Genomic DNA, 27957 nt, shown 5'->3' on the forward strand with positions numbered 1-27957 from the left:
GGGCCCCACGCGGAACCGGCTCCGCGCCGCTGTCCCCGCGTCCCGGCTCGGCTTGAGAGCGCGGGCAGTCCCTGGCCTGCGAGCAGGGGGCGCCCCGGGCCCCGCCGCGCACCATGGGCGCTGCCCACTCGGCGTCCGAGGAGGTGCGGGAGCTCGAGAGCAAGACCGGCTGTGAGTACCACGCGGCGGCCGGGCACTCGCGCGCGGGGGCCGTCGCCTGCATGCCCCCGCCTGGCGCCTCCGCGCTGTGTGACCTTGGGCTAGTGGCTGGCCCTCTCTGTGCCTCGCTCTCCCGCCGCTACGGATAGGTGCGGGCGACGCCGCGGGGAGGGGTGGGCCGGGACCCCGGCTGGGGGGGGGGGGAGGGGGAGATGGTGGCCCCGGAGGCGACAGGACCCAAGCCTTCCCTGGCCGGGCGCGGAGCCCGGCCAGTGGTCGTGGTGCGAGGGACGACGCCAAGCAGCCCCGGAGAGCGCTGAGCGCGCGCCGCACCTGCAAGTCTGCGGCTTGCGGGCTGCGCAGGGCGGAGGAAAGTTTGGAAGTGGCGGGAGCGGGTGGAGCCGCGCGGCCCGCGGTGACCTTAGGCGGGGGTCACCCTCCCGCCTCCCCTTGCGTCCCCCGCCCTCGCCCCGCGTCCTCCGAGCTGGCCCGCGCTCCCCCGGACCCGGGGAGGCCGGGCGGGGCACGCGTGGACGAGCGCCCGTCCGCCCCGCGCTCGACCCTGGGCTCGGAAGCGCCGCGTGGTCCCGGCCGTGCGCCAGAGTGGGCAGGCGGGTGGCCGGACAGGAGCCTGTGTGACCTTGGGCCGATCGGTTCGCGTCGTCTCTGAGTCCGTTTGCCTCCTCCGTGCAATGGGAGGCTGGTGGCCCGTGGCTGCTGAGGCGGGGTGTGGGGGTGGGTGGGTGGGAGGGTGCTGCCGAGTCGCCAGCAGCGGGTCAGCCCCACCCGAGGAGGGTGCCCCTGCCAGCCGCCTCCCGAGAGGCCGGTGCAGTCCTAGAAAGTCCTAGAAAGTCTCCAAGTGCTGCGCGTCTCCGCCCTTGCAGGCGGTAGGCAAGGGTGTGCGGCGGATCCTCGAGAGTCACTTACACCGCCCGACGGCGCCCCCGGAGGGGCGGCCCGAGCGAGAGCGTCTGCGAGGGGCGTTGTGCGCGCGCACTGTGCAAGGCAAGCAGCCGTGGGTGCGGTTGTGTGTGCGAGGCATGCAGGAGCGTGTGCGCCCTGCCTGTGTGAGAGGCAAGCAGGAGCGCGTGGGGTTCAGGCTGTTGGGATCTTGGACCCTCCCCTGCCTCAGTCTCCCAGGGCAGTGCGCCACCCCACCCCCCTTTTGTATTTCCTCTGTGAATTCATCTTAACCACAAACCAAAAGTTTTGTGAGCCCGCCTCCCGAGGCCCACGTGATGGAGGACAGAAGGAGTCCCCGCCCCCTCCTGCCTCAGTTTGACCGATTGTCCCAGCTGGTGCGGAGACGGCTGGCATTCCGGGTGCAGGTTGGGTCCCCCACCCTGGTAGCAACCAGGGCCTTCTGGGGGAATTCCTGCGGGCCGTGGGTTTGACAGTGATGGGCCGCAGAGCATGCTGGGAGCCTTGTCAGTTTCCTGGGCCCAGCCTCCCACGGTGACAGATGCTGCGCCCAGGCTTAGTGGCTGCCTTGAGGAGGCTGGGGCGGCTTCTCCTCTTGCTGCCTGGGCTCAGAATTCAAGTCCAACAGGCAGGGGCCTGGGAGGCGGATCTGAGGTTACACCCCGGAGATAGTGCTTCCTGGGGTCCCCAGGGCCCTGAAGGTGGCTGGTTACAGTCTGGGCACTTTCACCCATTGGACAAATCTTTATGAACGAGGGTTTTTGAGGATGTGGAGGTGGCCCAGATAACTAAGAAGGAGCCAGCCATGCAAGAGCATTGGAGTAGCAGGTGCCAAGGCCCTGTGGCAGGAGGCAGTTGGTCATGTCAGTGAGAGTGTTGGGTGACATAGCAGTCCTCCAGGCTCAGTCTGCACAGCAGTCTTGGGGAGTCCTTTCTGCTCTCTGAGCAGTTGTGTGGACCTGGGAGGTGACATTAGGGAGGAAGGCCCTGGGCTTGGTGTGGGATTGGACAGGGCTTGACTGTGACAATTTGTGGACCCATTGCACTCGGATTTGCACCCCCAACCCTGAGCGAGCACTTTATAAGACACCCAGAAGGTCTTCACCCTCATCTTCCAGGAAGGGTAGTAGAGATGTGGCCATTTCCTCTCGGGAGGGAAACTGAGGCTCAGAGAGAGAAGTGTCTTGCCTGCAGTCCCACAGACGGGAGTGGAGGGGTTGGGGCATGGAGAGTCCCCACCATGTATTATGATCTCCAGGGCAGGAGCCGGCTGCCATGGTGGCTTGCTTTTTCTTTCCTCACCCCAGGACCTCTGCACAAGCCTTCCCGATGCTGGGCCACTCTGCCCAACTTGATTTTGCTGTTTATATGGGAGACTCCCAACTGTCACTTTGCCCTGGGTTAAGATTTCAGATGTTTTTTTCTCTGTCCTGTCTCAGGGCAAAGTTCCTGCCACCATAGTCTAGGGCTTCCTTCCAGACAACTGCCCTGCCTGGTGCTCTGATGTGGCCTTGGTGGACGTGCTCAGACCCAGTGTCCCTTAGCGCCCCCATTCCTCCCATCACCTCCTCAGACCATCAACTGCCTCCCCCTAAAATGTGCCCTCGGTCTCCACAGAGTGGCTGGTTGGCAATGAGACCCCACGGGGCTCACACAGGGTGTGGGGTGGGCTGTCGCCGAGTCCTTCATAACCCAGAAAGTGTCACTGAGCTGAGGGCTACCTCCTCCTGCAGGCCCCTTGTCCATGCCAGCCTGAGCCACCCCTTGGAAAATATGCCTGACAGGGGGTGGGGGGGGCTCAGCCGACTGCACCGGACATGGGGCACCACATGTCGCCTCCCTCCATGGTGAGAACGCACTGGTTGACTCATATCTCAAGCCTCCCTCCCACCAAGCCAGGTGCCTGCCTAGACTGCTCCCTAACAGTCTTTCCATCCAGGCGGGACACAGCCTAGGGCCCTGGAGGTCTTGAGCTAGCCTGGGGTGCTCCCTCAGTCTGTGCCCCACTCCTGGGCTCCTGATTGAAAGCAGCCAGGAGGATTCCTGGGAAAGGCAGGGGGTCTGTCTCCCATCTCTCCGCGCCTGCAGAGAGGCCAGGAAGCTGCCAGAAGCAGCGGAACCTTGGACCAGCTCAGGCCCATGCCATTTGCCAAGAGCCAAGTGAGGTCTTGTTCCTGGGCCCTGCTGGGGACACTGCTGGCCCATTGCATGGATGAGGTCATGGAGGCTCCGCAGATGGATGAGAGGGACAGTCCCCTCTCCAGGGGAGAGCCAAGGCTGGCTGGAGCCTGGTTTCTGTCTTTCCTTTCCACTGAATCTAATTCCCCAGAGGTGATTTCTTGCACCATAGTTCTCTGTCTTACAGAACTATGCTGGAACCCAGCGCCTCACACATGCTAGGCAAGTGCTTCTCTGACTCCCCCATTTACAAAATTCTGAGAAAGTCTTCTCATGTAGGCCACACTGGCATTGAACTCAGGGCTCTCCTGCTTGAGCCTCCTAGCATCATCCCATCTCTGGCCTGTGTCTTTGTCTGAGAGTGGCCCCTGTCCATTGTTCCTTACGCTTGCAGGCCCTGGATGAAAAGTGTGGTTTGAGGGAAGCTGGCATGGCATGGGGTTGACACTTCTGTGCTCAGCCAGCCACTAAGGCCTGAGGGCAGCCAGCCAAGGCCACTTTCCCCAGCAGTGGTAGGCTGTCGACCCTGGGAACCCCACAAAAGGGGGCTTATTCCACATCCCTCTAGGTTCTCAATACCGGACCATCACAAGCCACCTGTCCCTGGTATGGGGGCACACACCTGTTATCATCCCAATACAAGGAGCATGAGTTTGAGGCTAGCCTGGGCTGTATGGAGAGATCTTGTCCCTAGAAAATGGGGGGTAGGGAGTGACAGAATTAAAACATCTACTTCTTTTGTTTGTTTGTTTTTGTGAGACAGGGTTTCTCTGTGTAACAGTCCTGGCTGTCCTAGAATGTCTTTGTAGACCAGACTGGCCTTGAACTCCCAGAGAGCCTCTTGCACCTGCCCCCTGAGTGCAGGGACTACAGGTGTGCGCCACCACAACCAGCAGCTGCTCAGCATCGCCCCCTGTAAAAGCTCCTTGAGGGCGGGATCCTTATGGCCAGTTTACAGACAGAACAGAGGCTGAGCTCAGATGCCGGGGTTTGAATCCAAAGCAGATCCTCTAGAGCGGTTTCCAGTGTAGGGGTGGGTGGGAAAGGGAGGGAGCAGGCAGAGTGAGAGAGAGAGACTCCAGAGGGTGAAGGACAGAACCTGCAGCTGCACAGGTCCCTGGGATGCCCAGGAGAGACAAGTACGTTACAGCAAGAAGCTGGTAATACTGAGTTGCATTGGGCCTAAGGGCTGATAGGATGGGTTCTGGGTGATATGGAATGTTCTGGAACTTGCATGTTTTGGTGATGAGATTTGGTTAGATTAGAGTGAGAGCCACCCCCTGTCTGTCTCCTGGGGGCTTCCTGGGTGGCTCCCAGCTGTTCCAAAGAGAAACTTGTGTTGTCTGTGGGAGAGCAGGTGGCAGTTGCTGGAGTTGCCAGCTCGGGGACCTGCAATAATGAGCTCCCCCGTGTTTCTTCCCACCCTGCATGGGCATGGCATTTTGTTTTGAGCTAATGCTTCCACCCCCGGATGTAGCAAGGAGGTTAATCAGAGCTGCTCAGGCATACAGCTGGCTGGATGACACAGACCAGACAGCTAGATGACAGGCCAAATTGAATGCCGTATGCACAGATCAGGAGTTCCTACATCCTAAAGGGCTTTGGTCCCTGGTACCTTAAGCTAAAGGGTGTGGGATCTGCGTACCTCTAAAAGACCCAGCTCTAGAAACAAGGCAGGGCCAGGGCCCAAGGGAGGAACAGTCCTACCAGGCAGCCTGTCACTTGTTCCAACTTAATTATTAATTCATAAAGCCAGAAGGTCGGCCGGGCATTTCCGATGGTAGCAGCGGTTACCTTATGCACCAGGACAAAAAGGTCCTTTGTTGTCCCTTATGGATGGGTATGCTGTCACAAGTGGCCTTCTACTTGAGAGGTGACAGGAAGTGTTCGAGGTCATGTCAGGGCCTAAAGTCCTCCAGAAGGAAAGGCAGGAGGCAGGGGCATTGCTGAGGAGGCTGAGCCTCTGAAAGCCCCTTCAAGAGGTGACCGGCTGTGCGTCAGGGCCATCTGTGGGGAGTGTCTTGCCCCAAGTGTACAGCTGTAAGAGGGTCTCTTGGCAAGCAGGGGCTGAACACCTGTCTCAAATCTAGAGTATTCCAAAATACAGACTTCTGAGCACCGACCTCTGACCTCATGTGACAGGAGCACTCAAGACACGTACAGTGCTGGGGTGCTTGTCTAAGTAGGGAGGCTTTTGGTTCAGATCCAGCACCACAGAAGCAAGAGAGAGGCTAGGCTGTGGTGGTGCACACCCTTAATCCCAGCACTCGGGAGGCAGAGGCAGCAGATCACTATGAGTTTGAGGCCAGCCTGGTCTATGGAGAGAGTTCCAGTACAGCCAGGGTTACAAAGAGAAGAGAAACTCTGTCTTAACCAAATACATACACACACACACACACTGCCTCAGTCCATAGCTTGCCTGCCTAGCTATACACAGAACCCTAGGTCCAATAACCCAACACCACATAAAACCAGTGTAGTGTGGCTCCAGAACTTGGGAGATGTAGGCATCCTCAGCTACATATGGAGTCTGAGGCCAGCCTGGGCACACATGAAACCCTGCCTGAAAACAATAAAATAAAATAATACATAAAATCACTTTTGTGCTTTGACTTGGGTTCCATCCCTAAGGTACCTCATCCATAAAAATGCAGAACCTGAAACATGCATAATCCAAAGCTTTTCAAGTTGTTCTAATTAGAGAGTGATAAATGTCTGCAGCTGGCCACAACAAAAACTGTCTTAAATTATATTTGTGTGTGTGTGTGTGTGTGTGTGTGTGTGTATGCGTGTGTGCTCGTGCACCCCAGCTCTTATGTGTGCATACCCCACAGCACAGGCTTGGTAGCAAGAACCTTTAACCTCTGAGCCATCTTGCCAGCCCTGCATGGCAATTTTTACATCAATAATTTCCCCATCTCTTTCTTTGACATACCTAAAGTGAGCTGTTATCTCTGCCTTTGTGCTAAATTTTGCCTGGCTATGTGTTTTTACTTCTGAAGCCTACAAGCTGGCTAATTTATTCTTTTGGGGCAAACAGTTATACTTGCAAACACTATTCCTTGTGGATTCCTTGTGCTTTTCTTTTCTTTTTTTTTTTACACCCCCCCCCTTGTGCTTTTCTTATTTAATACATTTTTCCGCAGATTTCTCAGCAAAGATCTGTGAGTTATAAACTGAACTGTGTTTTGCTGGTGTCTATGAATGAACATTGAGCTGGGTATAAAATTTTATCTTGCTGAATAATTCCCTAACCCCCAGTTTTGGATTACTATTGATAAATTAGGTTTTGTCTAATGGTTTTTTGTTGTTGTTACCTATTTTCTTTCTGCTTTAAAATTGTATCATTGTTTTTATATGATCATACCTGGGAATGGTTTGTGCTATTTCATTCTAAAGAAGACTCATATCTTCTATCACAAAAATATTGCCTTCCTGTGAGTGATCTTACCCTTCAGTGGTTCCTTTTATAAATATGTTGGACCTTCTTGTTGTCTTTTGAACACCTCTTGACCCTTCTTTCATGTTTTCTTCACTGCTCTGAGCCACATTCAGCACCATTTCCTTAGGTTTGCCTTTCAATTCATTAATTCTCTCTTCAGCTAGGTTTCAGCCTTTACCCATTATGCTGGCTAGTTTATATCAACTTGACACAAGCTTGAGTCAAGTTGAAAGGAAGGAACCTCAGTTGACAAAAATGTCTCCAGAAGATCCAGCTGTAAGTCATTTTCTTAATTAGTGATTGATGGGGGAGGGCCCAACCCATTGTGGGTGGGGTCATCCCTGGGGTGATGATCTTAAGTTCTGTAAGAAAGCAGGCTGAGGCAAGCCATGGGAAGCAAGCCAGTAAGCAGCACCCCTCCATGGCCTCTGCATCAGCTCCAGCCTCCAGGTTCTTGTCCTGTTTGAGTTACTGTCCTGACTTCCTTCAACGATGGAAGTGTAAGCCAAATACCCTTCCTTCCCCAAGTTGCTTTGGTGATGGTATTTCATCACAGCAATAGTGACCCTGACTAAGGCATCCATTAACAATTTTAAATTCTAATTACTTACAAATTGTTTCTAGGCTCATGCTGTGAAGTTTGAGTATCTTTCTTTGGTTCATTTGCTTGTGTGGTTTGGCTAGATTTAGAGTTCATCTCCTGCTGGGGCTATGTCTGTCTCTCCCTCTCAAGGGGCTCCTGTGCATCCTGAGCCACAGAAGTGATTTCCAAGGTGCTTTGCATCTGTTCTAAGTGTCGGGTTCTGACCAATCTGCTATATGAACTTCTCAATTTGGGGCTGAGCTGGGGAGGTCCATGGGAAGTGCTTGCCACTAGTCCATGCTGGGCCCTGGGATACTCCTCAGTGCCACACATTTTTGACCAGCTGTAGCACAGGCTCAGGATTTGATTGGACCATGGGCCTCGATCCCCTCCTCCCAGCCCCACTCACCCTGTGGCTGGCAGAACCCACCTGTCTGATCCACCTGATGTGGAAGGCTACTGTTCGAGGTTCAGTGTTTTGTGGGGTCTTGGTTTAAGCTTGCCCAGACCCAAGGCCAGGGAGGTCTCTCGGTGGGTTAAAGCCCCAACCTTTAGCCATCAGTGTTTGCAGCTATTCTAACACCATCTCGAAGCTTCTGTTTGTCACCCAGTGGGTGTTGGTCTCCTTGCTTCTGGGTGTGTCCTCCTTCCTCCCTGGGACAGGATCTTGTCCTGCAGCCCAAGCTGTCCTTGAGCTGGTGGTCCTCCTCCCTTAGCCTCTCTGAGAAGTACAGGGTTTTCAGGTGTGTGCCTGAGGCCCCTGCTCAGAGAAAACCCTTTCTTCTAAGCTTAGCTGGTTATTAAAGTGGTTCCTGGTTTTCTCCAGTGGCCACCTGTTTGCAGTGGCAGGTGGAGCCAGTGCTAGCCCTCAGGAGCAGGCCCAGGTTCTCTGACTTCTTTCCCCTGCGTGTGAGGTAAGTTCCCACCACTTGATTCAGCCTTGGGCTAAATCTGGAGCTGATAGTTCTGCAGGCAGGGCTGAGCTGTCTCCAGGCTGCTCTGTGTCATGCCCACTCTCTCAATGTCTGTTTGGATAGAGGGTGCCCTCACCCTTCTGAATGGCTGCACTCTAATGCAGAAATGTAATGTGCTCCCTTGTTCTGGGTGCTTGCAGCTTTTGGCACAGAGCACAGCACTCGGCAGGAAGAACAAATCCTCCTGCTGTGTGACCCTCAGGGAGCCACGCTGCCTCTCTGATCCTGCCTCCCGAACAGGGAAGTGGGTGTGCTGCCTGCCCGGCCCAGGCTCAGCTCCTGCTCAAGTCAGGCTGTCACTCTCTGTATTCCCAAAATAAGGCGACTGGTGAAGATCCAGGAAGGCAGCCCGCCCCACCCCCACTATGATGCTCAGAGCTGTGCTGTCCCACTCCCACAGCTGCCAGCATGGCCTCGCTTGCTCAGAGTGCAGGGTGTGAGGCAGAGTGAAGGCAATCCACCAGTCATGTTTACTCCCCTTCCAAGGATGTGTTCTGTGCAGAGGAAGAGACCCCAGTGAGACCCTCGGTGCTCGGGGTGGCTACAGGTGACGTCTCCACGCTGAGGTGGGCTGGCTCTGCCTGGGGACTCAGTCTGTGGCTTTTGCACCTGCCTGAAGTCTGTGTGAAGAGAGGGTCTGAGGGTCTGTGCTCCTGCCCCCCTGTTGGATTTGAAAACCCCCCTCAAACGGCCGGGTGCATCCTCAGAGTTTAAACTCTACACCAACATGGTGGGTTCGTACCAGGGCTGCGGCTGCCAGGGTGCTAGCCAGTGGAGGAGGGGCGCTCACGAGAGAGGGCAGCTGGCACAGATCCCCTGCGAAGCTCTGGAAGCCCAGCCTCCATCTCCGGCCTGCCCCCCCCCCCCATTCCCATCCCTGCATTAGTCACTGCTGTGTCTGGAGCCGCAGGTGGCCTCCCTGTGGAGCAGAAAAGCCAGCAGAAAAGCCCTGAAGACCTGGGTTGCTCTGGGCCCAGCAAGTCAGTCACAGCCAGGCTGATGGCTCTTATTTCTCTACCCAGATGCAGAGCTAAACACTGCAGAATAAACACTGATTTTTGTTTTGTTTTGTTTCAAGTGGGACCCAAGTTCATATAACAGAAAATTTATCAGTTTAGGAAGAGTTCCCTGTGATCATGAGGAGCAGGGTTTGATCCCTGGCACCTACATAAAAAATAGTCACATGTAGCTAATTCCAGTGCTGGGGAGGCAGAGAGTGGCCGAGACCCTGGCTCAGAACACAAGGGAGAGAGTGGCGGAGGAAGATGTCGGTGTTGACCTTTCACCCTCCACATGCACCCACAGGAATACACACACACATGGACACCCTCACTCACTGACCATCTTAACTACTGTGAAGTAACTCTGGTGGGTTCGCTGCAGGTAGTGTTCTAAATCACCATCTTCATTTCCAGAACATTCCATCACCCAGTTAAACACTGTGTCCACCTGTTATCCATCTTTATCCTCCTGGCCCTTGCTGAGCAAGAGTCCATGTTTCATTTCCATGGAGTCGACTCCATTTCCATGGAGTTGGATGCTTGACATATAGACACGTGGGCCAGGTGGCCCTTGGGACCATGCACACTGATGCCACCACCCTGTATACCAGTGAGGGTCCCAAAGGCGCCTCTGTTGCTGCTGAGCAGGATTTTGGGCTGTGGATTTTGCTTTCCATACAATCAGTCATCCACAGGAGACAGGGCTGTTGCCACCTTGGAGAGCTGTGAATAGCATTTGTGACTGAGAAGGCAAGTCACCATGGAAGCCACCTCCTAGGAGGTGGGAGGTGTTATTGTTTTCTCAGAGGAGGAGGCAGACCGATGCCTGCTGAAGAAGGGGCTCAAAGCTGCCTCTCCGAGGCTCTGGCCTGTGCCTGGGCTGATCCTCTGTGTAGTGGGAAAGAGCTCTAGCCCCGTCTCATGGGGATGATGGGCCACAGAGCTCTGGAAAGGAAGTCCTCAGATCTTACCTGGTTGTGCCTGGTGGCTTTGAGCCTCTCTATTCAGGCTGCTGCTGGGGATAGCAGGAGGCAGGGAGGCTTAGGGAGCCCCTGAGGAGAGCAGACCGTCCCAGTGCCCCACTGCTTCACCCCAGGTTTGCTCTACCAGCTGGCTCCCACAGGTCCTGGCCCTCTCTGGGTCTACTCTCAGTCTTGCCATGTGGCAGGTCTTGGTTCCTGGCTTGGAGTCCTGTTCCCTGAAGGTGAAGACTCTAAAACTTGTCCCAGTGGATAAAGCCAGCAAAATTCACCCTGCCCCCTTCCCCCCTGTGTTCACCTTCCCCACCAGTCCTGGGTCCTCTGCCACTATGCCCTCCCATGCCTCCCGTCTCATGCTGCAGGGAACCCCCATAAGACATTCCCTCACACCTTGTCTTTCCCATCAGTCTTTCTTCCCAGTGAAATGTGAGGTGCAGAATTCCCATAGCCTCCTAAGGCCTGGTTATTCTTTTATGTGGGTTACATGTTGACATGGTAGTATTTTAGATATTGTGAACTAAAGAAAATATATTCCTAACATTTATCACATCTGGATGTGGGTCCGATGTTATTAGAAAGCCAGGAAGCACAGTTTACCACTTATCTTAAGTATATGGGCATGGTGGCCACACCTTTGATCCCAGCACTGGGGAAGGCAAAGGCAGGCAGGTGGATCTCTATGAGTTTGGGGCCAGCCTGGTCTACATAGTGAGTTATCAGTAAGGTCCTGTCTCAGGTGAATAATGTAGACTGAAGAGCTAGGGCTATAACTGAGTTAGCAGAACATTTCCCTAGCATGCATGAGACCCTGGCTTCAGTCCCCAGCATGGCTTAAGCTGGGCTTGGCAGCACATGACTGTATTCCCTGTTCTCAGGTGAAGGTCAGAGGTCAAGGTCGTCATCTTTGACTAAATAAATGAGTTGGAGGCTAGCCTGGGCCTCATGAGAGCCTGTCTCCAAAAGGGAGAAAAAGGAAAAAGGGAAGGGGAAGTGTGTCCTTTATAAGACCACATGTGCCTGGACCAGAGCACCAAGCCAAGGATGACTTATTAATGCTTTTGTGAGCGTCTGCTGTCCCATATGGACTGTGCCATGTGCCAGGAAATGTTTTTATGGCTGAAGCCCACGCACTGTACGGAGAGAAACCGGAAAACATGGGTGAGCTAGAGGCAAGCCTCAAGTCCCAGTCTGGCGAGCTCTGTCCTGCCATCGTGGCCATTGTGCATTCAACACGAACCTCATAGGAAGTGCCATTTTGGCTGGTTGGATCTGCCCCTTGATGACAGGCTGGGAACATTAAATATTGACTCTAGATACTCAAAATAGTTTTTCAAGGGCTGTGGTTTAGTTGGTAGAGCGCTTGCTTGGCATGCATGGAGGCGTGGGTTCAATCCCAGCAATGTCTAAGACAGGTCCGGGCGTGCGTGTTTGTAGTCCCAGCACTTGGGTGGAGGCTGAGGGGTTATCCTCAACTACATAGAGAGTTCAAGGCTAGCCTGGGGTTGGGTTGCTGGCTGGAGGGTGTGTGCACCATTGTCTGGGATAGATGTCATGCAAGACAGAATAATCCTGGGTGTTCTCGTGATTGGGGTGTGACCCAGTTCCGCTGTACAGTTCCACACTTTCATATTAGGCGGGCGGGAGAAATTGCTGAAGATCCAACAGGACTTACAGTTGCGTCTTCTCGGGAAGCCGAGGCAGGAGGATTGCTTGGGCTCAGTTCAGGCGCAGCCCGGGCACAGAGAGACATTTTGAAAACAGTCCCAAATCAGAGGCACTTTTGGTCCTTCCCAAGCGTTTCTGTGAGGGTGGTGGGCCGCAGCGGGGTTGCACACACACTTTCTGCACCTATGGGATTCTCATTTCACCTATGGGATTCTTTTTGTGGGGAGGGCCCACTCCTCCCCACAAAGTTCTCAAGTTGGCAGATAAAGTTTTTTTTTTTTTTTTTTTTTTTTTTTTGGTAAATTGTGGAGATCAGAAAGCGCTGCGCCCCTGGGTGGGGAGTATAGAGCACTAGGCTCCGCCCCAACTCCTAATAATTTGGGTGTGGTAACACATACTTGTAATCTCCGTGCTCAGGAAATGGAGGCAAGGGGATCAGGAGTTCAAGTTCACCTTTTGCTACGTAGTAAGCTTAAGGCTAGCCTGGGCTACATGAGACCCTGTCAAAACAACAACGACAAAAAGCATGTCACCCATAAGCATGAAGCTCTGCATCCTTTCAGGGAGACCCCTGTGTCACTTGTGTCAGCATCAAGACAGAGAATATTCTCTGCTCCCTAAGCGCCCCCTTACACTCCGTTCACATTACTCTGTCCCCTGGGGCAGCCATTGCCCTGACTCCTAACCCTGAAGGCCAGGGCCTCCAGAGTATGAGCTCCGCCCAGGTGGCATCATGAAGCACACGCCTTTTCACGTCTGGCTTCTTTGGTTCTGTGTTACATACGATACCTAGTTTCCATACCGTATAGAATCCCATCAGTTGGCTGCATCCCCCTATTGCACCTTGGTGGTTCTGCCGCTGCTAGGTGTATTGGTGGCTTCCAATTTACAGTGATTCACACAGCACAGCCACAAGGCCACACACATCCCGTGGCCCTTCTCATTTCTGTTAGGTGCACACTGGCCGTGGGAGCCCAGTCACCTTGCTTGCTGTCTTGCCGGTGACGTACATGGCCATCATTTTCTCTAGAAAGGTAGATACTGTCCTGGATGTCACTCAGCTTGCGGTCATCCGTGACTGCACATGCGGCGTGGGGATGCAGCCCTGCCTGCCCGGGCTGTGTGGGATCGATGAGCTAACGCCTGGAGAGGTGCCTCGCCCGGGCTGGCAGCCTCCCCTAGTCTTCCCTGGTGAGCAGCGGCTGCCAGGGACGCTTGAGAACTCAGTGTGGTGGATTCCTGAATAAACCGAGTCTTGAGCTTAGGAAGACTCCAAGACAGCAGGAGGCCTGTTAACAGGCCCGTTAGGTCTCAGAATGAGAGGTAGGACTGTGTGTGGAGGTGTGTGGATGAGGTGATTACAGGTGGGTTTGGCAGGTCCCCAACCCAGTTTGGCCTGAACTGGACATGGTCCCCAAGAGGACTTGAATGCACTGAGTGTCAGGCACCTGGGTACATACGTGTTGTCCCATGTCAGGAGAGATGCTTTGGATAGGGTTGCTAGTGCTGTGGTCTTCAGCCTTCTGAGAGGTAGCCAGCAAAAGGAAAGCCAGAGATGGCCATGTGGACCCCCGCTTTGGTCACTCACTGCCATGCTCTCTGTAGCAGGGGCACGGTGTGTCTCGGGGACATCCTTCCAGGCCCAACTTCTCCCTTCTCTTTCTGCTCTCCCTAACTGGCTGCTCCCAGCCAAGTCTAGCTGCACAGACAGATCCAGGACAGGATGGCGGAGGTGGGGTGGGCAAACAGTCAGGTACAAGGTCTCCTTTCATGGGTGGTGGGAGGACAAAGCCTGGGAGACTGGCTGGTCCCTGGCCTCCACCAGCAGCTGTCATTCATAATGGCCACGGTCTTTGTAAGGGAGAAGATGAACCCAGAACTGCCCCAGCAGGCAGAAAGGGAGGCTTTGCTGTGTCCCTCAGTTGTGGTTTAATTCGGTCAAAAGAGATGCCGCAGAGTCACAAGAGGGAAGGCAGTGGCCAAGTGAGGAGGAGGGCACAAGGCTACCGTGGCCTTCGACTGCCTCAAGTTCAATGTCAATGATCTGTTTCTCTCTCCCTTTTCCTCTCTCTCCTCTCTCCCATTTTCCCTTCCCCCTTCTTCTCAGTCTCCTCGGACCAAATAGAGCAACTGCACCGGAGGTTCAAGCAGCTGAGTGGGGACCAGCCCACCATTCGGTAAGATGCGCAGCCCAGCGGGGCTTGTGGTTATTTTCTGTCCGTTATCCTGCTCTCTCTTACCGTGGGTGCACGTGGCTCTGGGCTGGGTCCAAGGGCTGTCCCAGTTTCTGAAGCAAAGCTGTTGTTTAAATTCTCCTGACTCTTTCTAAGACAAGATGTGGAAGGAGGAAGGGGTCCTTTCTGTTTCTACAGAATCAGGTACTTACAGAGCAAGCCAAGGAAGCGGGGGTTGGAGGGACAGATAGACCCCTGGCCCTGCTCAACTTCTTTATGTCATGTGTGATCTGGACTTGTCCTAAAGTCTCCCATACCCTGAGCACCTGCTGGATCCTCCCTGGTACTGGGAGTGTGAGAACCAGCTAAGTGAGCTGTGTGCCAGGGCGCTGGTGTCACCCTGATGGGCCTATCTCTAGACTTTACTTCCTCTGGGTCATTCCAGCCTTGCACAAGATGAGGGGGGTGTCGGTGTCCACTTTCTGATGGGGAACTTGACATTTTCCACTGTGACGTCACTTGTTTATCTTTTGGTGCTGGGGATGAACATGGCCCTGCACCTTACCCTGGCCTACAGCCCCAGCTCCCTTTGTGTTTCCTTCTTTCCCTTAGATGTTTCACACTAAGTTGCCCAGGCTAGCCTTGGCCTCACTTGTCATCCTGCTACCTGCTGAGCAGCTGGAATGACAGGTGGGAGCCACCAGACCCTGCAAAGTGAGGGTCACAAACTTTCTAGCAGATAACAGTGGCCTAAAATACACGTGGGGTCTCAAGGTGTTGTCACTGAAACTCGGAAGCACGGGCCACAGGGAGGCAGCCTCCTCCAGTGATGGCCTTCGTTCTGCCCTTTGAAGGAACTATGTGTGTGCTCACGTTCTCTTGCCTGCTATACAAAGGCACATTGTTGACTCAGAGTGTCGCCCGGAAGGTTTCCCCTATGGTCTGATGGCTCTGTGGCCTCTGATCTCAACTTGCCACACAGGTTATCCAAGACACAATGTGAAGAGCAGCTGCTGTCCTGCCCTTTGAGGCCAGAGGAAAAGCCTGGCCACCCTGTGAAGTTAACTGGCTTCTCACTGGCTCTCAAAGGCTCAGGTGCCTCATTCTGAGCCAACTGTCATGGCCAGTAACAAAACATTTGCCTTGCCTAGCATTGTGAAGGAGCAGGCTCTTTGGTCAGACTCAGCCTTACCTGGAGAGAGGCTTTGAGTCTAATTCTATCCCTTCAGACTTTCGAGGTGCAGGGGTGAACCTGGTGGACAAACCCCTTGACCCTCAAGCTGTTGGCTGCGAGGCTTTGGGCCTCTCTCTCTCTGAGCTGGCCTGTATAAAGCAGATTCTTTGGGCTTGAATCTGAGCAGCAGGCCCACAGATGCGCACAGGCGGCTCCCAGGCATTCAGCAAATGGGCCAAGTTATTGCACCCCACCTGAGAGTGGAACGGGCCTGGTTGACCTGCTTGGAGGGTGTAGAAGTCCTAAGTCCTGTGGGGGAGGGGCTCAAGTTTTGGGTCTGAGGAAGAGGTCTGAGGAAGGTGTGAGTGGGTGCTGAGGGACCCCGTGCTGTGGGTAGCACCCTTGCTATTGACGTGGCTAATATTTATGGTCGGTGGACTCCTCCCATGTGTGCGCTCACACAGAAGGTGCCCAGGGACACTCCAAGAAGGCTATAGTGTCTAAGCCAACTCATTGTGTACCCTGAGCAGCGTGACCGGCCGGGCTCCTTGGGGCTGTAGCAGGGAGAGTTGCCTCAGGTTGGGTTCTCAGGGGAGAGGCGCTCACCCCCAACTTCCCTAGAGGAAGCCGTGGCTTGAAATGCTTCCTGCATGCTTCCTGCCTGCTTGTGTGCCTGACCGAGGCCTCAGCCCAAATGCCATGGCACATTCTAGCCACACATCCAATTGGAGGCCCAAGGTGAGAGCCCTCAGCCCTCCCATTTGCTCTTTAGTAATAGTGAATGGGGCCTGCCCTGTTGACTGCCTGCCTGCTCCCAGAGCTGCCCTGTGGTGTCTGCCTGTCTGACTCTCTTGCTTGGTCCATCAAAAAGTGCACAAGTCTAGCCAGAGTCTGGGGTGACTGTCCTACCCACCTTACTCAGCCATCACTCCTCACAGTCCTCTCCAGTCCTCTGTCACACCTCCCCCTGCCTCCTGCCCTCCATCCTCCAGTCCTGTGTCCAGCATTGCCGGGGGAGATATTTACCCTGTGAGACATGGTCCATTCCCTGAAGAGTCCCAGCGAGGCCTCAGTTTCCCCTTTGCCCAGCAGTGAAGTTTCCCCATTGCCCAGCAGTGAGTGCTGGGAGGACTTGGCAGAGCCATGCACATGAAAAGGAAGGACCATGGCCCCTCAGGATACGGAAGCCCTCAGAAACCAGAGAGCCTGAGGGCAGGATGTGGGGCCCACTGTGGGCTCTGCTCTTCGGCCTATGAGTGACCTTGGCAGCTGAGCTGGGACTCAGAAGCCACCGGAAACTGGCCTACTACACTGGGCTTACAGAAGAGGCTGGCCCTGGCCTCAGTGGTTTTCCTGGTTCTCTGTGTCCTCTGTGGCTGGGTGCTTGTCCTACCTTCTTTGTGAGTCCCCAAGGGGCTCAGGCTGGAGCTGGGCAGGAGTGGGTGCCCACAGAGCTCTAAGTCTTTCCAAAGCAAAAAGGTACAACCTGGAAGGGGCCGGGTAGTGGTGGTGTGCTCCCTGGAGCCAGAGCGCTTCTGCTAGCCAGCTGCGTGAGCACAACTTACTGGCTGGGCCTCTCTGGACCCCCATGCTCTCGTCTATGAAAATGGACCCATCACTGCCCCCACTTGTGGGTGTGAGGGTGAATTGAGCCTTACAGCCAGTGACCTGGCACAGGAAGGTCACTGTAGAAGTGGGGGTTGGGCATCCCCGGGGCTTCAAGCTGCCCTGGAGAAGGCAGGGAAGGTGGGTGTCTCTTGGGGCTTTATGGGCCCCTTCTCTTCACTGGCCACTAGGGCGGCCGTGCTGGACTGACGGTAAGTGGCTCAACTCCATTCAAGGGCAGTAACCTGCTATCATGCAGGGCTCTAGGGTGGAGACAGAGACCCCGAGGCTGTTCCACTGAGCCTGGCCCAGCGCTGGCCCCAAGACTTGCCTTCTCTTTGTCAGGACAGGGGCCTCTGGTTACCAGATGGCCAGATCTACCTCTTGTGAGTGACTGCTTGCAGACCAAGGCCGCTACATCACACGTGGGCAGTAGCCCCACCCTGCTCTCCTTCCTCCTCTCTCCCTTCCCCTCCCTTTTTGGGGGCCTCCAGCAAGTGCTTTGTACCTGAACCTTACCTTCAGTCCTTTTTCTACTTTTGAGACAGGGACTTGCTAAGCTGTATAGGCTGGCTTCCAACTAACCATCCTCCTGCCTCAGCGATCCAGGTAGTCACACAATCCCCATCTTACAAGTGGGACATCTGAGGCTGGAGATGGCGTGGGGTAGGAGGGGGATAGGAGTGTGGGTCTCCAGGTATCTGCGGAGGTGGAGTGAGGAAAGTGGGCAGGGCAACGCCAGAGGTATGAGCGTGGTTTTGCTCTACCTGGGTTCCCATGTGACCTGCCACAGCTGGTTGAGCCTGGCAGGTGACTGGCCTTCTCTGTGTCACAGGAGCACCGGGCAGGGCTCCCTCAGGTGAGGTACCTGCTGCAGGCCTCACTGCTCACACAGTCCCTGTGACTGTCATCTGAGCAGAGGCCACCAAGGGGAGGGCCTCTACTGATCTGATGGTCTCCATGGTAACCTTGACTCCCTCATCCAGGGTCTGGTTTCTCTTGCTTCCTTCTGTGGTTGTTGGAGGCTAGCAAAACTGTGTGGGGTGGGGCAGAGACCTTGGGTGTCAGGCCCTAAGCCTTCCTCTATTGTTTCTCTCTTGGTTGCCAGTTGCAAAGGCAGTCGCTATCCTGTGTGGAAACTTCCTCTGTGGAAATGGACTGTGCCGTGGTTCTTACTGTTTTAACGAAACCAAAGGCAAAGTTTTTAGTAGTTTTGGGGAGAGATCATTCCCAGCCATTTTAAGCTGTACTGTCACTTTAAGCATCCAGAAAGAAACCCTTTCCTTGTCACCTACCCCCATCACCCTGGAAACCAGACTCCACGTGTGCTGACTTCCATCCTGAGCTTGATGTTCTTGAGGCTCAGTGGCAGTGTGTGTCCTTGCTTTGTTCCCTTTTTTGGTTAGGTTCTCATCAGATAGAGTCCGTGAGCCGGGAATGGCTTTGAACTTGTGATCCTGTTGCCTCAGCCTCCTCAGGCTAGGATCCCAGGCATGTGCCTCCATGCTGTTGGATTTTTTGCTGTCTTTGAGACAGGGTATCTCTGTGCTCCCTAGGCTGGCTGCAGGGCCCAGGCTTCAGCTCTCAAGTACCCAGGACTACTGATTGAACCATAGCACCTACTTGACTGGATTCCTTCTTAAAGGTGTTACTGTGGGTTCACACAACTGTGTGGAGTTGGTGCTTTCCTGCTGGGAATTGATCTCAGGTCACCAGGCTTACACAGCAAGAGCCTTTACCCTCTGGGTCATCTCACCAGCACCCCCTCCCCCCTGTTCCTTTTACACCCACCCTGCCCAAATCTACTGTTTGGTCATATAGTGACACCTATCACACCTGGACAACTGTCTGCAATGTGTTCTTCCTCCACACCGGGCTCTGGTGAATGTGAAAGCTGGCTGTGTCTAGTTATCAGCTCTTGTCTGGCTAGATGCCACCAGTCCAGCCATGAGAGAGGGTCAGGAAGCTGCCCCGGGAGTGGTGAGAACAAGAGAGATCTGGTCACCTGCTTCTGCTTGTGTCTGGAGCCCGAGGCCTCTCTTGTGAGGTGAAGCTCCCAACTCAAACAGCCTCAGTCTATTCCGGTGTCACATCCCTCCCCTAATGTCCTGAGGTTTTTTTTTTTTTTTGTCCTGAGGTTTTTTGTTTTGTTTTGTTGTTGTTTTAATCAGCCAAGCCCTCTCCACTCTGAGCATTCGTTCTTGCCCCCTGGAGTACAGGGCTGTGCCCTAGATCCCTCAGAAGGTCATTGCCATAGAACAGGCACAGGCAGCCTGGATAGAGGCTGTGGCCCTCCTATGAGGACAGGCGGTTGAGACATGTGGCTGTGTCCATGGCCAAGAGAAGCCCGCCCCCACCCCTAAGGTGCCACCTGGCTCCCCCAGCTCTGGACCCCCTCTCCTGCTTTTTGAAACCTCAGTGGCTCAGCCTTTTCTAGACACATTGTTTAAATGAAATCATGTGACCTATTCATGTCAATGCCTTTCTAACAGTGTCAATCTTAGGGTTCATCCTCCTAAAGTGGGTATCAGCACTCCAGTTCTTTTCCTGGCTGTGTAATATTCCTCTGTGTGGGCAGTCTGAAGTTCAGCTATCGACTTATCTGGGAGCAGACATTCTGTTGGCCCTTCCCTGGTTCCTATGGGCCTTGTTCCTGTAGAGACTATCTGTGCTTGCTTCTCTTGGGCACGTGCTGGGAGGTGCGAGGTCATGAAATGCCCAGAGAGTCTAATTCCTGAAGGTCCTTCAGGCCAGTATCCTATTGCTGGAGCTCACAGCGGCCCCTGCAGGCCTTATGACTGCCCGGAGCTGCAGATCTTGTCTCTGCTGACACTCTGTGAGTGTCCCACCCACCTCACAGGTTCCTCCAAGTGTCAGGCTCCCTCAGTCCTCCCATCCTCATCCAGTGTGCAGGCAAGAGGCCTGGGGAGAGGGTAGGGCTGTTGGGGAGGTGACACCACACCGCCTGCGCAGGGTGGCACTGAGGATTGTTCTCTTCTGACTGTCTCTCCCGTGCATCCTGGAATACAGCAAGGAGAACTTCAACAATGTCCCTGACCTGGAGCTCAACCCGATCCGATCCAAAATCATCCGTGCCTTCTTCGACAACAGGTGTGTGCTTCCTCCCGGGGGCAGGCTGATGGGGGCTGGCTGATGGGGGCTACTGCTTTCAGTATTAAACGCAGAGCCTGGGTGGGCTGGCTTTGGACAGCTCTCCTGGGCCCCCTCCACTTCTGTGTCCGCCATTGCTGGCCCTGTAACAAACGACTCCAAACTTAGCAGGGCTCCCTGGTTTTGCTTCTTTACATTTGCACATGTTCCCATGTATGCAGGTGTACATGTATGTTTACGTGCTCGTGGAGGCCAGAGGACAACCTTCTCTGTTGAGGAAGGACCTCTCACTGGCCTGGAGCTTGCCAACTTGGCCCAGCTGGCCAGCCAAGGGCGCTCCAGGGATCCTCTGACCTCCACCTCCCCAGAACTGGGATTATGGGGCACCAAATCCTTGGACAGGCACTTCCCTTATTGAGCTATCTCCCAGCCTTGCATTTTACATTTTACCCGTGATTCTGGGATGGAGCCAGAGCCTCGGGTGTGCCAGGCAGGCACTCTCCCACACAGATATGACCCCAGCCCCAAGCTCAGCATTGACTTCTCATGGCTTTTGTGGGCCAGGAAGTTCAGACTCAGTTTCCCCTCCCACCTGTGGCCATGGCTAAGGGCACATGCTGGAGGCATGGCTCCAGCCCTAGCTGGTAGGACTCTAGAGATCCGATTGGATGATGGTCTGTCATTTGATGGGAGTAAGAGGAGTTGTGGCAGGCGGCTCTGGTGCAGGTTCTTGGGAACATGTTGTCATGAGCTTACGTTTGTGTGTGTGTACATACTTGTGCGGTCATGTGTGCATGTACACGCCACTGTCCTCTGCACATCTAGAGGTCAGAGCCATCTCAAGAGATGTCTTTATGGACTGAGGTCCTCCCTTCCCATGCTGCCTCCTTAGGAACCTGCGCAAGGGAGCCAGCGGCCTGGCCGATGAAATCAACTTTGAGGACTTCCTGACCATCATGTCCTACTTCCGGCCCATCGACACCACCCTGGGCGAGGAGCAGGTGGAGCTGCACCGGAAGGAGAAGCTGAAATGTGCGTGCCAGGTCCCAAGTTCTCAGAGTGCCAGGATCCCCAAGAGCAGGAGGCGAGGCCATTTGTAGGAGGGACATCGTCTCTCCTTCAGTCCCTGAATGGCAGTGTGGAGTGGTCTCTCTGCAGCTGCACTTTTGTGGGAGCCTCTTAAAATGCCCAGCAGCATCGGGCTTGCAGGATAGGGGGCCAGGGACTAAGAGGTGATGTAGTGTTAAAAGACCTGGGTTTCCCCTGAGGCCCTCCACTCAGCTGTGTGGCCTTGAGCCCGGGGAATGGCATGTTGACTGAGTATGGGTAGCTGTGGGCTGAGGACTCAGGTGCAGACAGAACCTTGCATCTGGGCCTGGGGAGCCCCTGAGTCCTGCACCTGCTTGCTGCCCCATGGTGTGCTGTGGGCAGTTGTCCAAGTCATGTCTCCTTTCGCCACCGTGGTCTTTACCTCAACTCCGGGTGTTTGGCTATGTTTAGCGCTGCAGCTCTGGGAGAAGCTGGGTGTCCCCTGGGCCTCCTCCACTCAGCAGGTACCCGCGCTCCCAGTGTTTGTTTGCTGTGAGGCCTGGGGTGAGAGTCATGAAATCAGAGTAGCACAGGTCTGAACTGGTTCAGGATCCCCGGCTTAACACGTATGGGCCTTGGCAACCCATTTATGAAGTAGACCTCGGCAGCCTGGCTCTCACAGGTTCAGCTAGGACATTGTGGCCAGGAAGTTCTCTGCCTGGTTCTGGGTGTTTGGTTCTTGACAGATGCCAGAGCAGAGTGCTGGAGTGACAGGGAGTGGCCACTCTGGCCCCTCATGTCTGTGGGGCCACCGCCAAGGCTGAGGAAGGCAGCCAGGCCCTGCTAAGTTCTTGGCCACCCTCAGGCTCTACCTAGGACCAGCCAGCAATCAGGATGTGGGAAGTGGGACTTGGGACTTGATGTTTTAAGATAATTCCTGATAAGCTTTGTGCTCATGAGATGTCCAGTCCTGTCACATTTGTCTGGAGTGTGCTGGGGTGGCAGGTGCTGCCTCCAACTCCCAATGGGAAACTGAGGCCTAGAGAAGTCTCTTGCTCAAGGCATCCCACTAGGGAGACCAGTTAGGTCCCAGGCCCTGTGCCCAGCTGTTCTAAAGCTTTGGCATCCAGATCTTGCCACAACGTCTAGTGTTCAGTTGGTATAGCTTCAGAATGGGAGTCCAGGGGAGCAGGGGTCCGGGCCCCACTCCTGGCTTCACTAACTGGCTCCTTCCTACCTCCTCTGCCGCCTGCAGTTCTGTTCCATATGTATGACTCCGACAGTGATGGCCGCATCACCCTGGAAGAATACAGAAATGTAAAGTGTGCTCCCTTGGTCCCGCCCCTCCCCCCTTGCGGGCCAGCCTGGAGTTCCCAAGGTCACCAAGTGTCCGCCCCACTGGCAGGTAGTGGAGGAGCTGCTCTCCGGAAACCCTCACATTGAGAAGGAGTCAGCTCGCTCCATTGCAGACGGAGCCATGATGGAGGCTGCCAGCGTGTGTGTGGGGCAGATGGTGAGTGCCCCTTGGGGTAGAGGGTAGGAAGGGTAGGGAGCAGGAGCCCACCGACAGACAGACAGACACAAAGACAAAAGCATGCACGTGCACGTGCTCACAATGCCTTTCCTGTGGCTGGAGTCTGCTTCTTGGGAGGTCAGAACCCAGCACAAGCTCTTTCCACTCTCGGGAGACTGCGGGTCTGTAGAGCTTCATGATGCAGTAAATTGGAGCTTAGGTGGTACCGCTGTGGCCTCCCTCAGCCCCGAGGGGCAGTGCTGGTAACAGTGGTCCACACATGCAGCATCCTCACTGAGAGAAATGTTCTCAGGCCGGGACCCCACCTTTCGTTTGTAAAAACCGTTGGTGTTGGGGGGCAGCAGAGGGACTGAGCGAAGGCTGCAGAATAGAGGCTCGGTCCTGTGTGTACACCGTTTCATGGTTTCAGCCTCATTCTACTGGTGGGGAAACTGAGGCTCAGCACTAAAGAGTCTGCAGAGCTTGTGATCCTTCCTGTGTGGGGTCTCTCTTGCATGGTTGGGGATGGAGCCAATGACTAGGGTGGGTAGGTGGCCACGTCTGTGGGCAGGGAGCTTCCAGCAAAGCTCTGGCCTCTCTGCACCTGTATTGCCAACAGCTTCAGAGTGGAGGCAGCTCCATGCCAGACCCTGCCCTCTAGGCCTGTCACTGAGGATCAGGTCCTCGCTCTGCAGAGGCTGTGGTGGCAGAGCAGACCTCCTGGCTTGTATCCATCTGTGCTTCTCTCAGAGAGGCAACTGGGCCCTGGTAAAACATGCAAACCACCCTGGGGAAGGGCCCTGACCCAGTGGAGAATGGAGCTCCCCTTGTAACTGTGTCAGAGCCAAACACCCATTTGGTTTAATTACACTCTCCTTCTCTAAATGACTCCCCATCCCACTCCACTTTCAATTGGTGACTTTTCTTAATTTGCTGTAGTAAAATTGTTGGCAGCTGGTGCCTGCTGATTTGTATAAAATCCACTCTGCCTGGGAGGTGGAGGCGTCCCCAGCGCAGATCCCCAGTGTGGCAGGGACAGAGGCACTAGGGAGTCTGGCGTGTGTGTCTACCTATGGAGCACAGGCCGTATATCAGCCAGTTCAACACACCCCACTCTGAGGCTGAGCTGTGGGTCAGGGCAGCCACTGGCTTCCGATGGCTGATGCTTTTGACCATGCCAGTCACCAGAGAGCCACCCACTATTTCCACTTTGATGTTCTTCCAGAGCCACTTACTGACTCAGGCGGGGACTCTAAGTACCATCTATCTTTCGGCCTTGTCTGTGCAGGGAATCTTGGCAGGTAGAGGGTGGGGCCGCTGGGCGAGGCTTCATCCTGGCCTCCCCAGGAGGCCTTCTGTCCTTGCCAGCACTACCCTCCTGCTCTGCTCCCCACAGTGGGAGTCTATAATTAGTTCCCCTCACTCAGCCTGGGAGCCTGGTGCCCTGGAGGGGGAGGAGCAGTGAGTAATGGCCCTTGGGGACAGGGCAGGCCCAGGCCAGTGGAAAACTGGGGGCTTTTATCAAATGCTTTAAGAAACAAAGAAACCTTAAAAGGGCATTGACTCTTGTCCCCAGGAGCAACCAGGAGAGGGTGAAAGGTCACTCCCTCTCCATGCCCACTCCAGCGCCTTGAGGGAACCACCTTTGGGAGGTTTTCCTCAGTGCCAGTGGATGTGTGTGTGGCTGTTCTGTTGTATTGGGTCGCTTGCATTTTGGGTGTCTGGGTTTTGAACCCAGTGCCCTATGCATGCTGCTCCAGCCTAGCCCCAGACTCCAATCGCAGTTCCATCAGACGGCCTTGGTTAGACATGGCCTCCTTTCCCCTCAGCAGAGAGAGACACAGGTGGGGCTGGAGACACTTCTACAAGCTTGGGAGCTGCAGGCACTTACTCTCTGTGGGGTTCCTGTTCTTGGCTCTGTGTACATTTCAGCGCCTTTCCACACTGAGAAGAGGCTAGCTCCTTGATAGCCGTGAAGGACGGGCCAGGGCAGTGCAGGGGACCCCGAGTACCCAGCAAGGACCTTTGGCGCCCTGCACTAATGTTCACTGTCACAGGGGGCTGCTGGGGGAAGTGTTTTGAGGACTTCTTCAGTGTGTGTACTGAGCCCCGGTATCATGCCTTCCGCCCCTCCACCACTGGAGACTTGCTTTGTCAAGCATGCTAGTCCCCTGGCTGAAGCCACCCTCTGTTCCCCACTCCCTGGTTATCATGGTGACTCATGGGCACAAGGGTGGTCATAGAGGGTACTCCAGGCCCTTCCCCTTTACTCCAGTGGGCTGTGAGCATAGATTAGCCCAGAATAGTTCTGTTATCGGCTCAAGGAGCTGAGGCAGGACCCAGGCTGGCAGGATGTATCTTGGTGGCTGGCATTCTAAGGTCAGAGTGAGGTAGGCTGTATTGGGAAGGAAAACCCATGCCGGGGCCCCTCCCACCCCCCGTTTTTTTCTGACCCTCCTGGGAGAGCTTGGTGGGATATGGCCTCAGCCTCTGTTGGAGTTCCAAGAAGACTGGCCTTGGCTAGAGACAAATGACTCCCCCTTTTCTAACCCTACCTCAAAAATGCTGCCTCTGTATTCTGGATGCCGGGAGGAGGTGGCCTGTCTCAGAAGAACCTGGGAGACTCTGGCAGCTCATTCTGTCCACAATCTTGTCCTCAGGAGCCGGACCAGGTGTATGAGGGGATCACTTTTGAGGACTTCCTGAAGGTAGGTGGCAGGGGGAAATGATGGGAAGGCCTGGGCAGGGGGCTCTTGTGCGGCTGCGGCTGTTGGCAGATCCCAGGCGCCCACCAGGGCTGTTCTATAGGTAGGCCTTGCTAGGAACGTGAAGTGCCGTGTTTGGCTTTGTGGAAAGGGTAGTGTTGCTGTGTGGTCTGCGACTTTAGCAGATAGATGGGAGAATTCAGTCTCTCTTGGGACACCAGCACCCTTTCCTGGGAGCAGTCCCTTTCCACAGTACAGCAGGGATTCTGAGAGACTCTAAAAACTTTCCACACCTGGACAAACACCAGCATTCTGCAAGCAGGCTGGAGCCGGTGACATGTGCCTGAGTTCTGCCTCCCTAGAGTGTCCTGCTGGGTGCTGTAAGTGGCCACCCACTCTCCTGTGCCCCCTCCTGTGATGGCATTCTGTGATGGCATCTGCAGCCAGTCTGGTGGACAGCTTTCACTGTGACAAACACATTCCAGGACTGGGTGCTAAGGCTGGCTCCTGGCTGCTGTGATGGTTACCTGGAAGGTTAGCTGGAAGCAGGAAGAAGAAAAGGCTAAAATCATGTCTCCAAGGCCATCTGGATATGGAGGTGGGCAGGGCTATCAGGACACAGGAGGACCTAGGAACTCCCAGTCCAGCTTCCCAACACACAGGCTCCGCCAAGGCCTGTGCAGGGAGGGAGCCTGAAGACCATAGGGTTTGGCTAGCAGGGCCAGAGTGGGCCACTCTTCTCTAAGTCCGCCCTCTGCTCACCCAAGGGAGGCCGACTGCAGGCAGGCAGCTCAGCCCCAGCCTCTTAGGGGAGACAGAGGTCACTTGTCTCCTGCCAGAGGCCCACAACCAAGGCCAGATAGGGTGTGTGGCAGGGGAGGCCCAGCACTGCTAGTGTGTGAATCTGCTCGGGCTTGCACTGGGATCTGAACATCCAGGGAGGTGACGCGGACACCGGGGGCAGCTGCCTTGAGTGCAGCATGGTGGCACACAGGTGCAGTGTTAGCACCCAGGAGGCCGAGGCAGGGGCATCTTCTCAGCTGGCCTGGCCTAGAGTAAGACTCCTGCTGCTGTGACAAACCAACCCTGCTGCTTTCCCCAGGGCTCTGCAGAAGCCAGCTCCCCACTTTGTCCCTTCTGGCGCTCCCAAGGACTGTGCCCTCTCACAGAACTTGGGTGAATTCATCATGGATCCAGGATCTTTCTCAGAGAACATCTCAGACTCCCTACAGTTGGGGCTGCCCTTGGAGAAGTGGGACTGTTGGCGTGTCCCCGAAGGAACAGTGCAGGGGAGAGTGGGAGGCCTGGCTCCAAGGCCTACCTCACCCTGGGGAGCCCAGGGGGTGTCTCTGTAGATGCTGAGTGACAGCCTGGCAGTGTGGCATCCCAACATCACAGGGGAGACAGGAGTCACCTGCCTGTTAAGCCCTTCTGTCCTTCCTCCATCATCAGGCACTTGCTAACTGGCAAGGAACTGGAGAGAGGGTGATCTTGTGTGGGACAAGTTTTTGTCCTGCAGGCCAATGGCCTCATGACCTCAATGTTCAGGCCCTACTGGCCCAGACCGACAGTCTCCACAGCAGTGTCACTCTACCTGAGCAGAAGTTTGAAGCAGATGCCCTCCCATGTCACAGCCCCTAATAGTCTGCATAGTACTCTGTGGACGAGGCTGGCCCAGTCTGAATCTGGAAAGTGGGCAGCAGGGTGGGGCAACCCTGGAACTGCGCTTCGTGGGACTCTCAGAGCCAGGGAGGGGACAGGCAGGGGAGTGAGATAGGAGCCCATCCAACGAGAGGAGCTTGGATTCAGGATTTCATCCTAACCACCTGAAGGTCAGAGCCAGAGTAGAGACAGACGCGTGGGTAGGACTTGCTCCTCACTTAGCTCGGCCTCTAAACCTACCTTGCTTCTTATCAGCAAGTGTTGGCAGAAGCAGCAGGTGGGAAGGCGGGGGAACCTGGCTCAGGCAGGTGTCTGGCAGTGGTGGAAGGCTTCCTGACGCCACTCCCTCTGTTGCAGATCTGGCAGGGTATCGACATCGAGACCAAGATGCACATCCGCTTCCTCAACATGGAGACTATCGCCCTCTGCCACTGACCACGAAAGGGAGAAGGTGGCTGGAAGCTGGGAGTGGCAGAGGCCCTTTGCCCAGCCCCTTGCCTAAGCTGCTGTAACAACCATTGCCCTTCCCTCATCCTTCCCTCTGGGTGCGGGTTATGGGACTCCAATGTTTTTATCTCTAATGATGTCAATAAAGGTTTCCTAATGAGCCTGCCATCCCCTCCGTCCCTTACATCCCTTAAAGGAGCTTGGTCCTTGGTGAGGTAAGACTGATTCTGAGGAGCAGGCAGAGACTGGTGAGGAAGGCAGGCCCCATGCCCTGTCTGCTGGTCCTAGTGTACCATCTGTTACCTCCTTGAAGGATCGGGCATCCACCTGCGGTCTCCACCCAGGGGAAGCCAGGAGGAGTCTGCCTGTCTGGGCAGGTTTCCAGAAGACCTGGAACGTAAGTAACAGGCTTTTCTCAGCACCATCATGGCTGGCTGGATGCTGGCACCTGCTCCTGTTGGAGGGCGCCTGCAGCCGGGGCTGCCACGGCTTCTCCTGACAGCACGAGCTCCAGCTCTGAGCCCAGGACACTCCAGCCCCTAACGTAGGCATTAGTGGAAACCAAGATGGATGTCTATTACAGGTAAGCAGCTTTGGGCAGCTCTGCCTGTCACTGCTCATTTCAGGGTGGGCG

General features: G+C 55.1%; 1 protein-coding gene across 1 annotated transcript; it reads left to right on the plus strand.

The window, feature by feature from the left end:
* On the plus strand, positions 1–27483 carry Tesc (tescalcin). The gene is made up of 8 exons (XM_055606224.1): positions 1–171; positions 14011–14080; positions 19887–19967; positions 20860–20999; positions 22252–22313; positions 22402–22509; positions 25170–25217; positions 27234–27483. Exons 1-8 carry the CDS (start codon positions 114–116, stop codon positions 27309–27311), a joined length of 645 nt encoding a protein of 214 aa, XP_055462199.1. The 5' UTR covers positions 1–113; the 3' UTR covers positions 27312–27483.
* The last annotated feature ends 474 nt before the right edge of the window (positions 27484–27957 follow it).

The sequence above is a fragment of the Psammomys obesus genome, unplaced genomic scaffold (assembly GCF_907164565.1).
Source record: "Psammomys obesus unplaced genomic scaffold, mPsaObe1.curated_primary_1811, whole genome shotgun sequence".
In the NCBI taxonomy this organism is placed as follows: Eukaryota; Metazoa; Chordata; class Mammalia; order Rodentia; family Muridae; genus Psammomys; species Psammomys obesus.

What these genes read in the sequence shown, in the direction of transcription:
- Tesc (XM_055606224.1), top strand. Translation starts at nt 114, where the DNA reads ATGGGCGCTGCCCACTCGGCGTCCGAGGAGGTGCGGGAGCTCGAGAGC. An exon ending in CCGGAAGGAGAAGCTGAAAT is followed by an intron (nt 21,000 to 22,251) that starts GTGCGTGCCAGG and finishes TGCCGCCTGCAG; the next exon opens with TTCTGTTCCATATGTATGAC. An exon ending in CCCTGGAAGAATACAGAAAT is followed by an intron (nt 22,314 to 22,401) that starts GTAAAGTGTGCT and finishes CCCCACTGGCAG; the next exon opens with GTAGTGGAGGAGCTGCTCTC.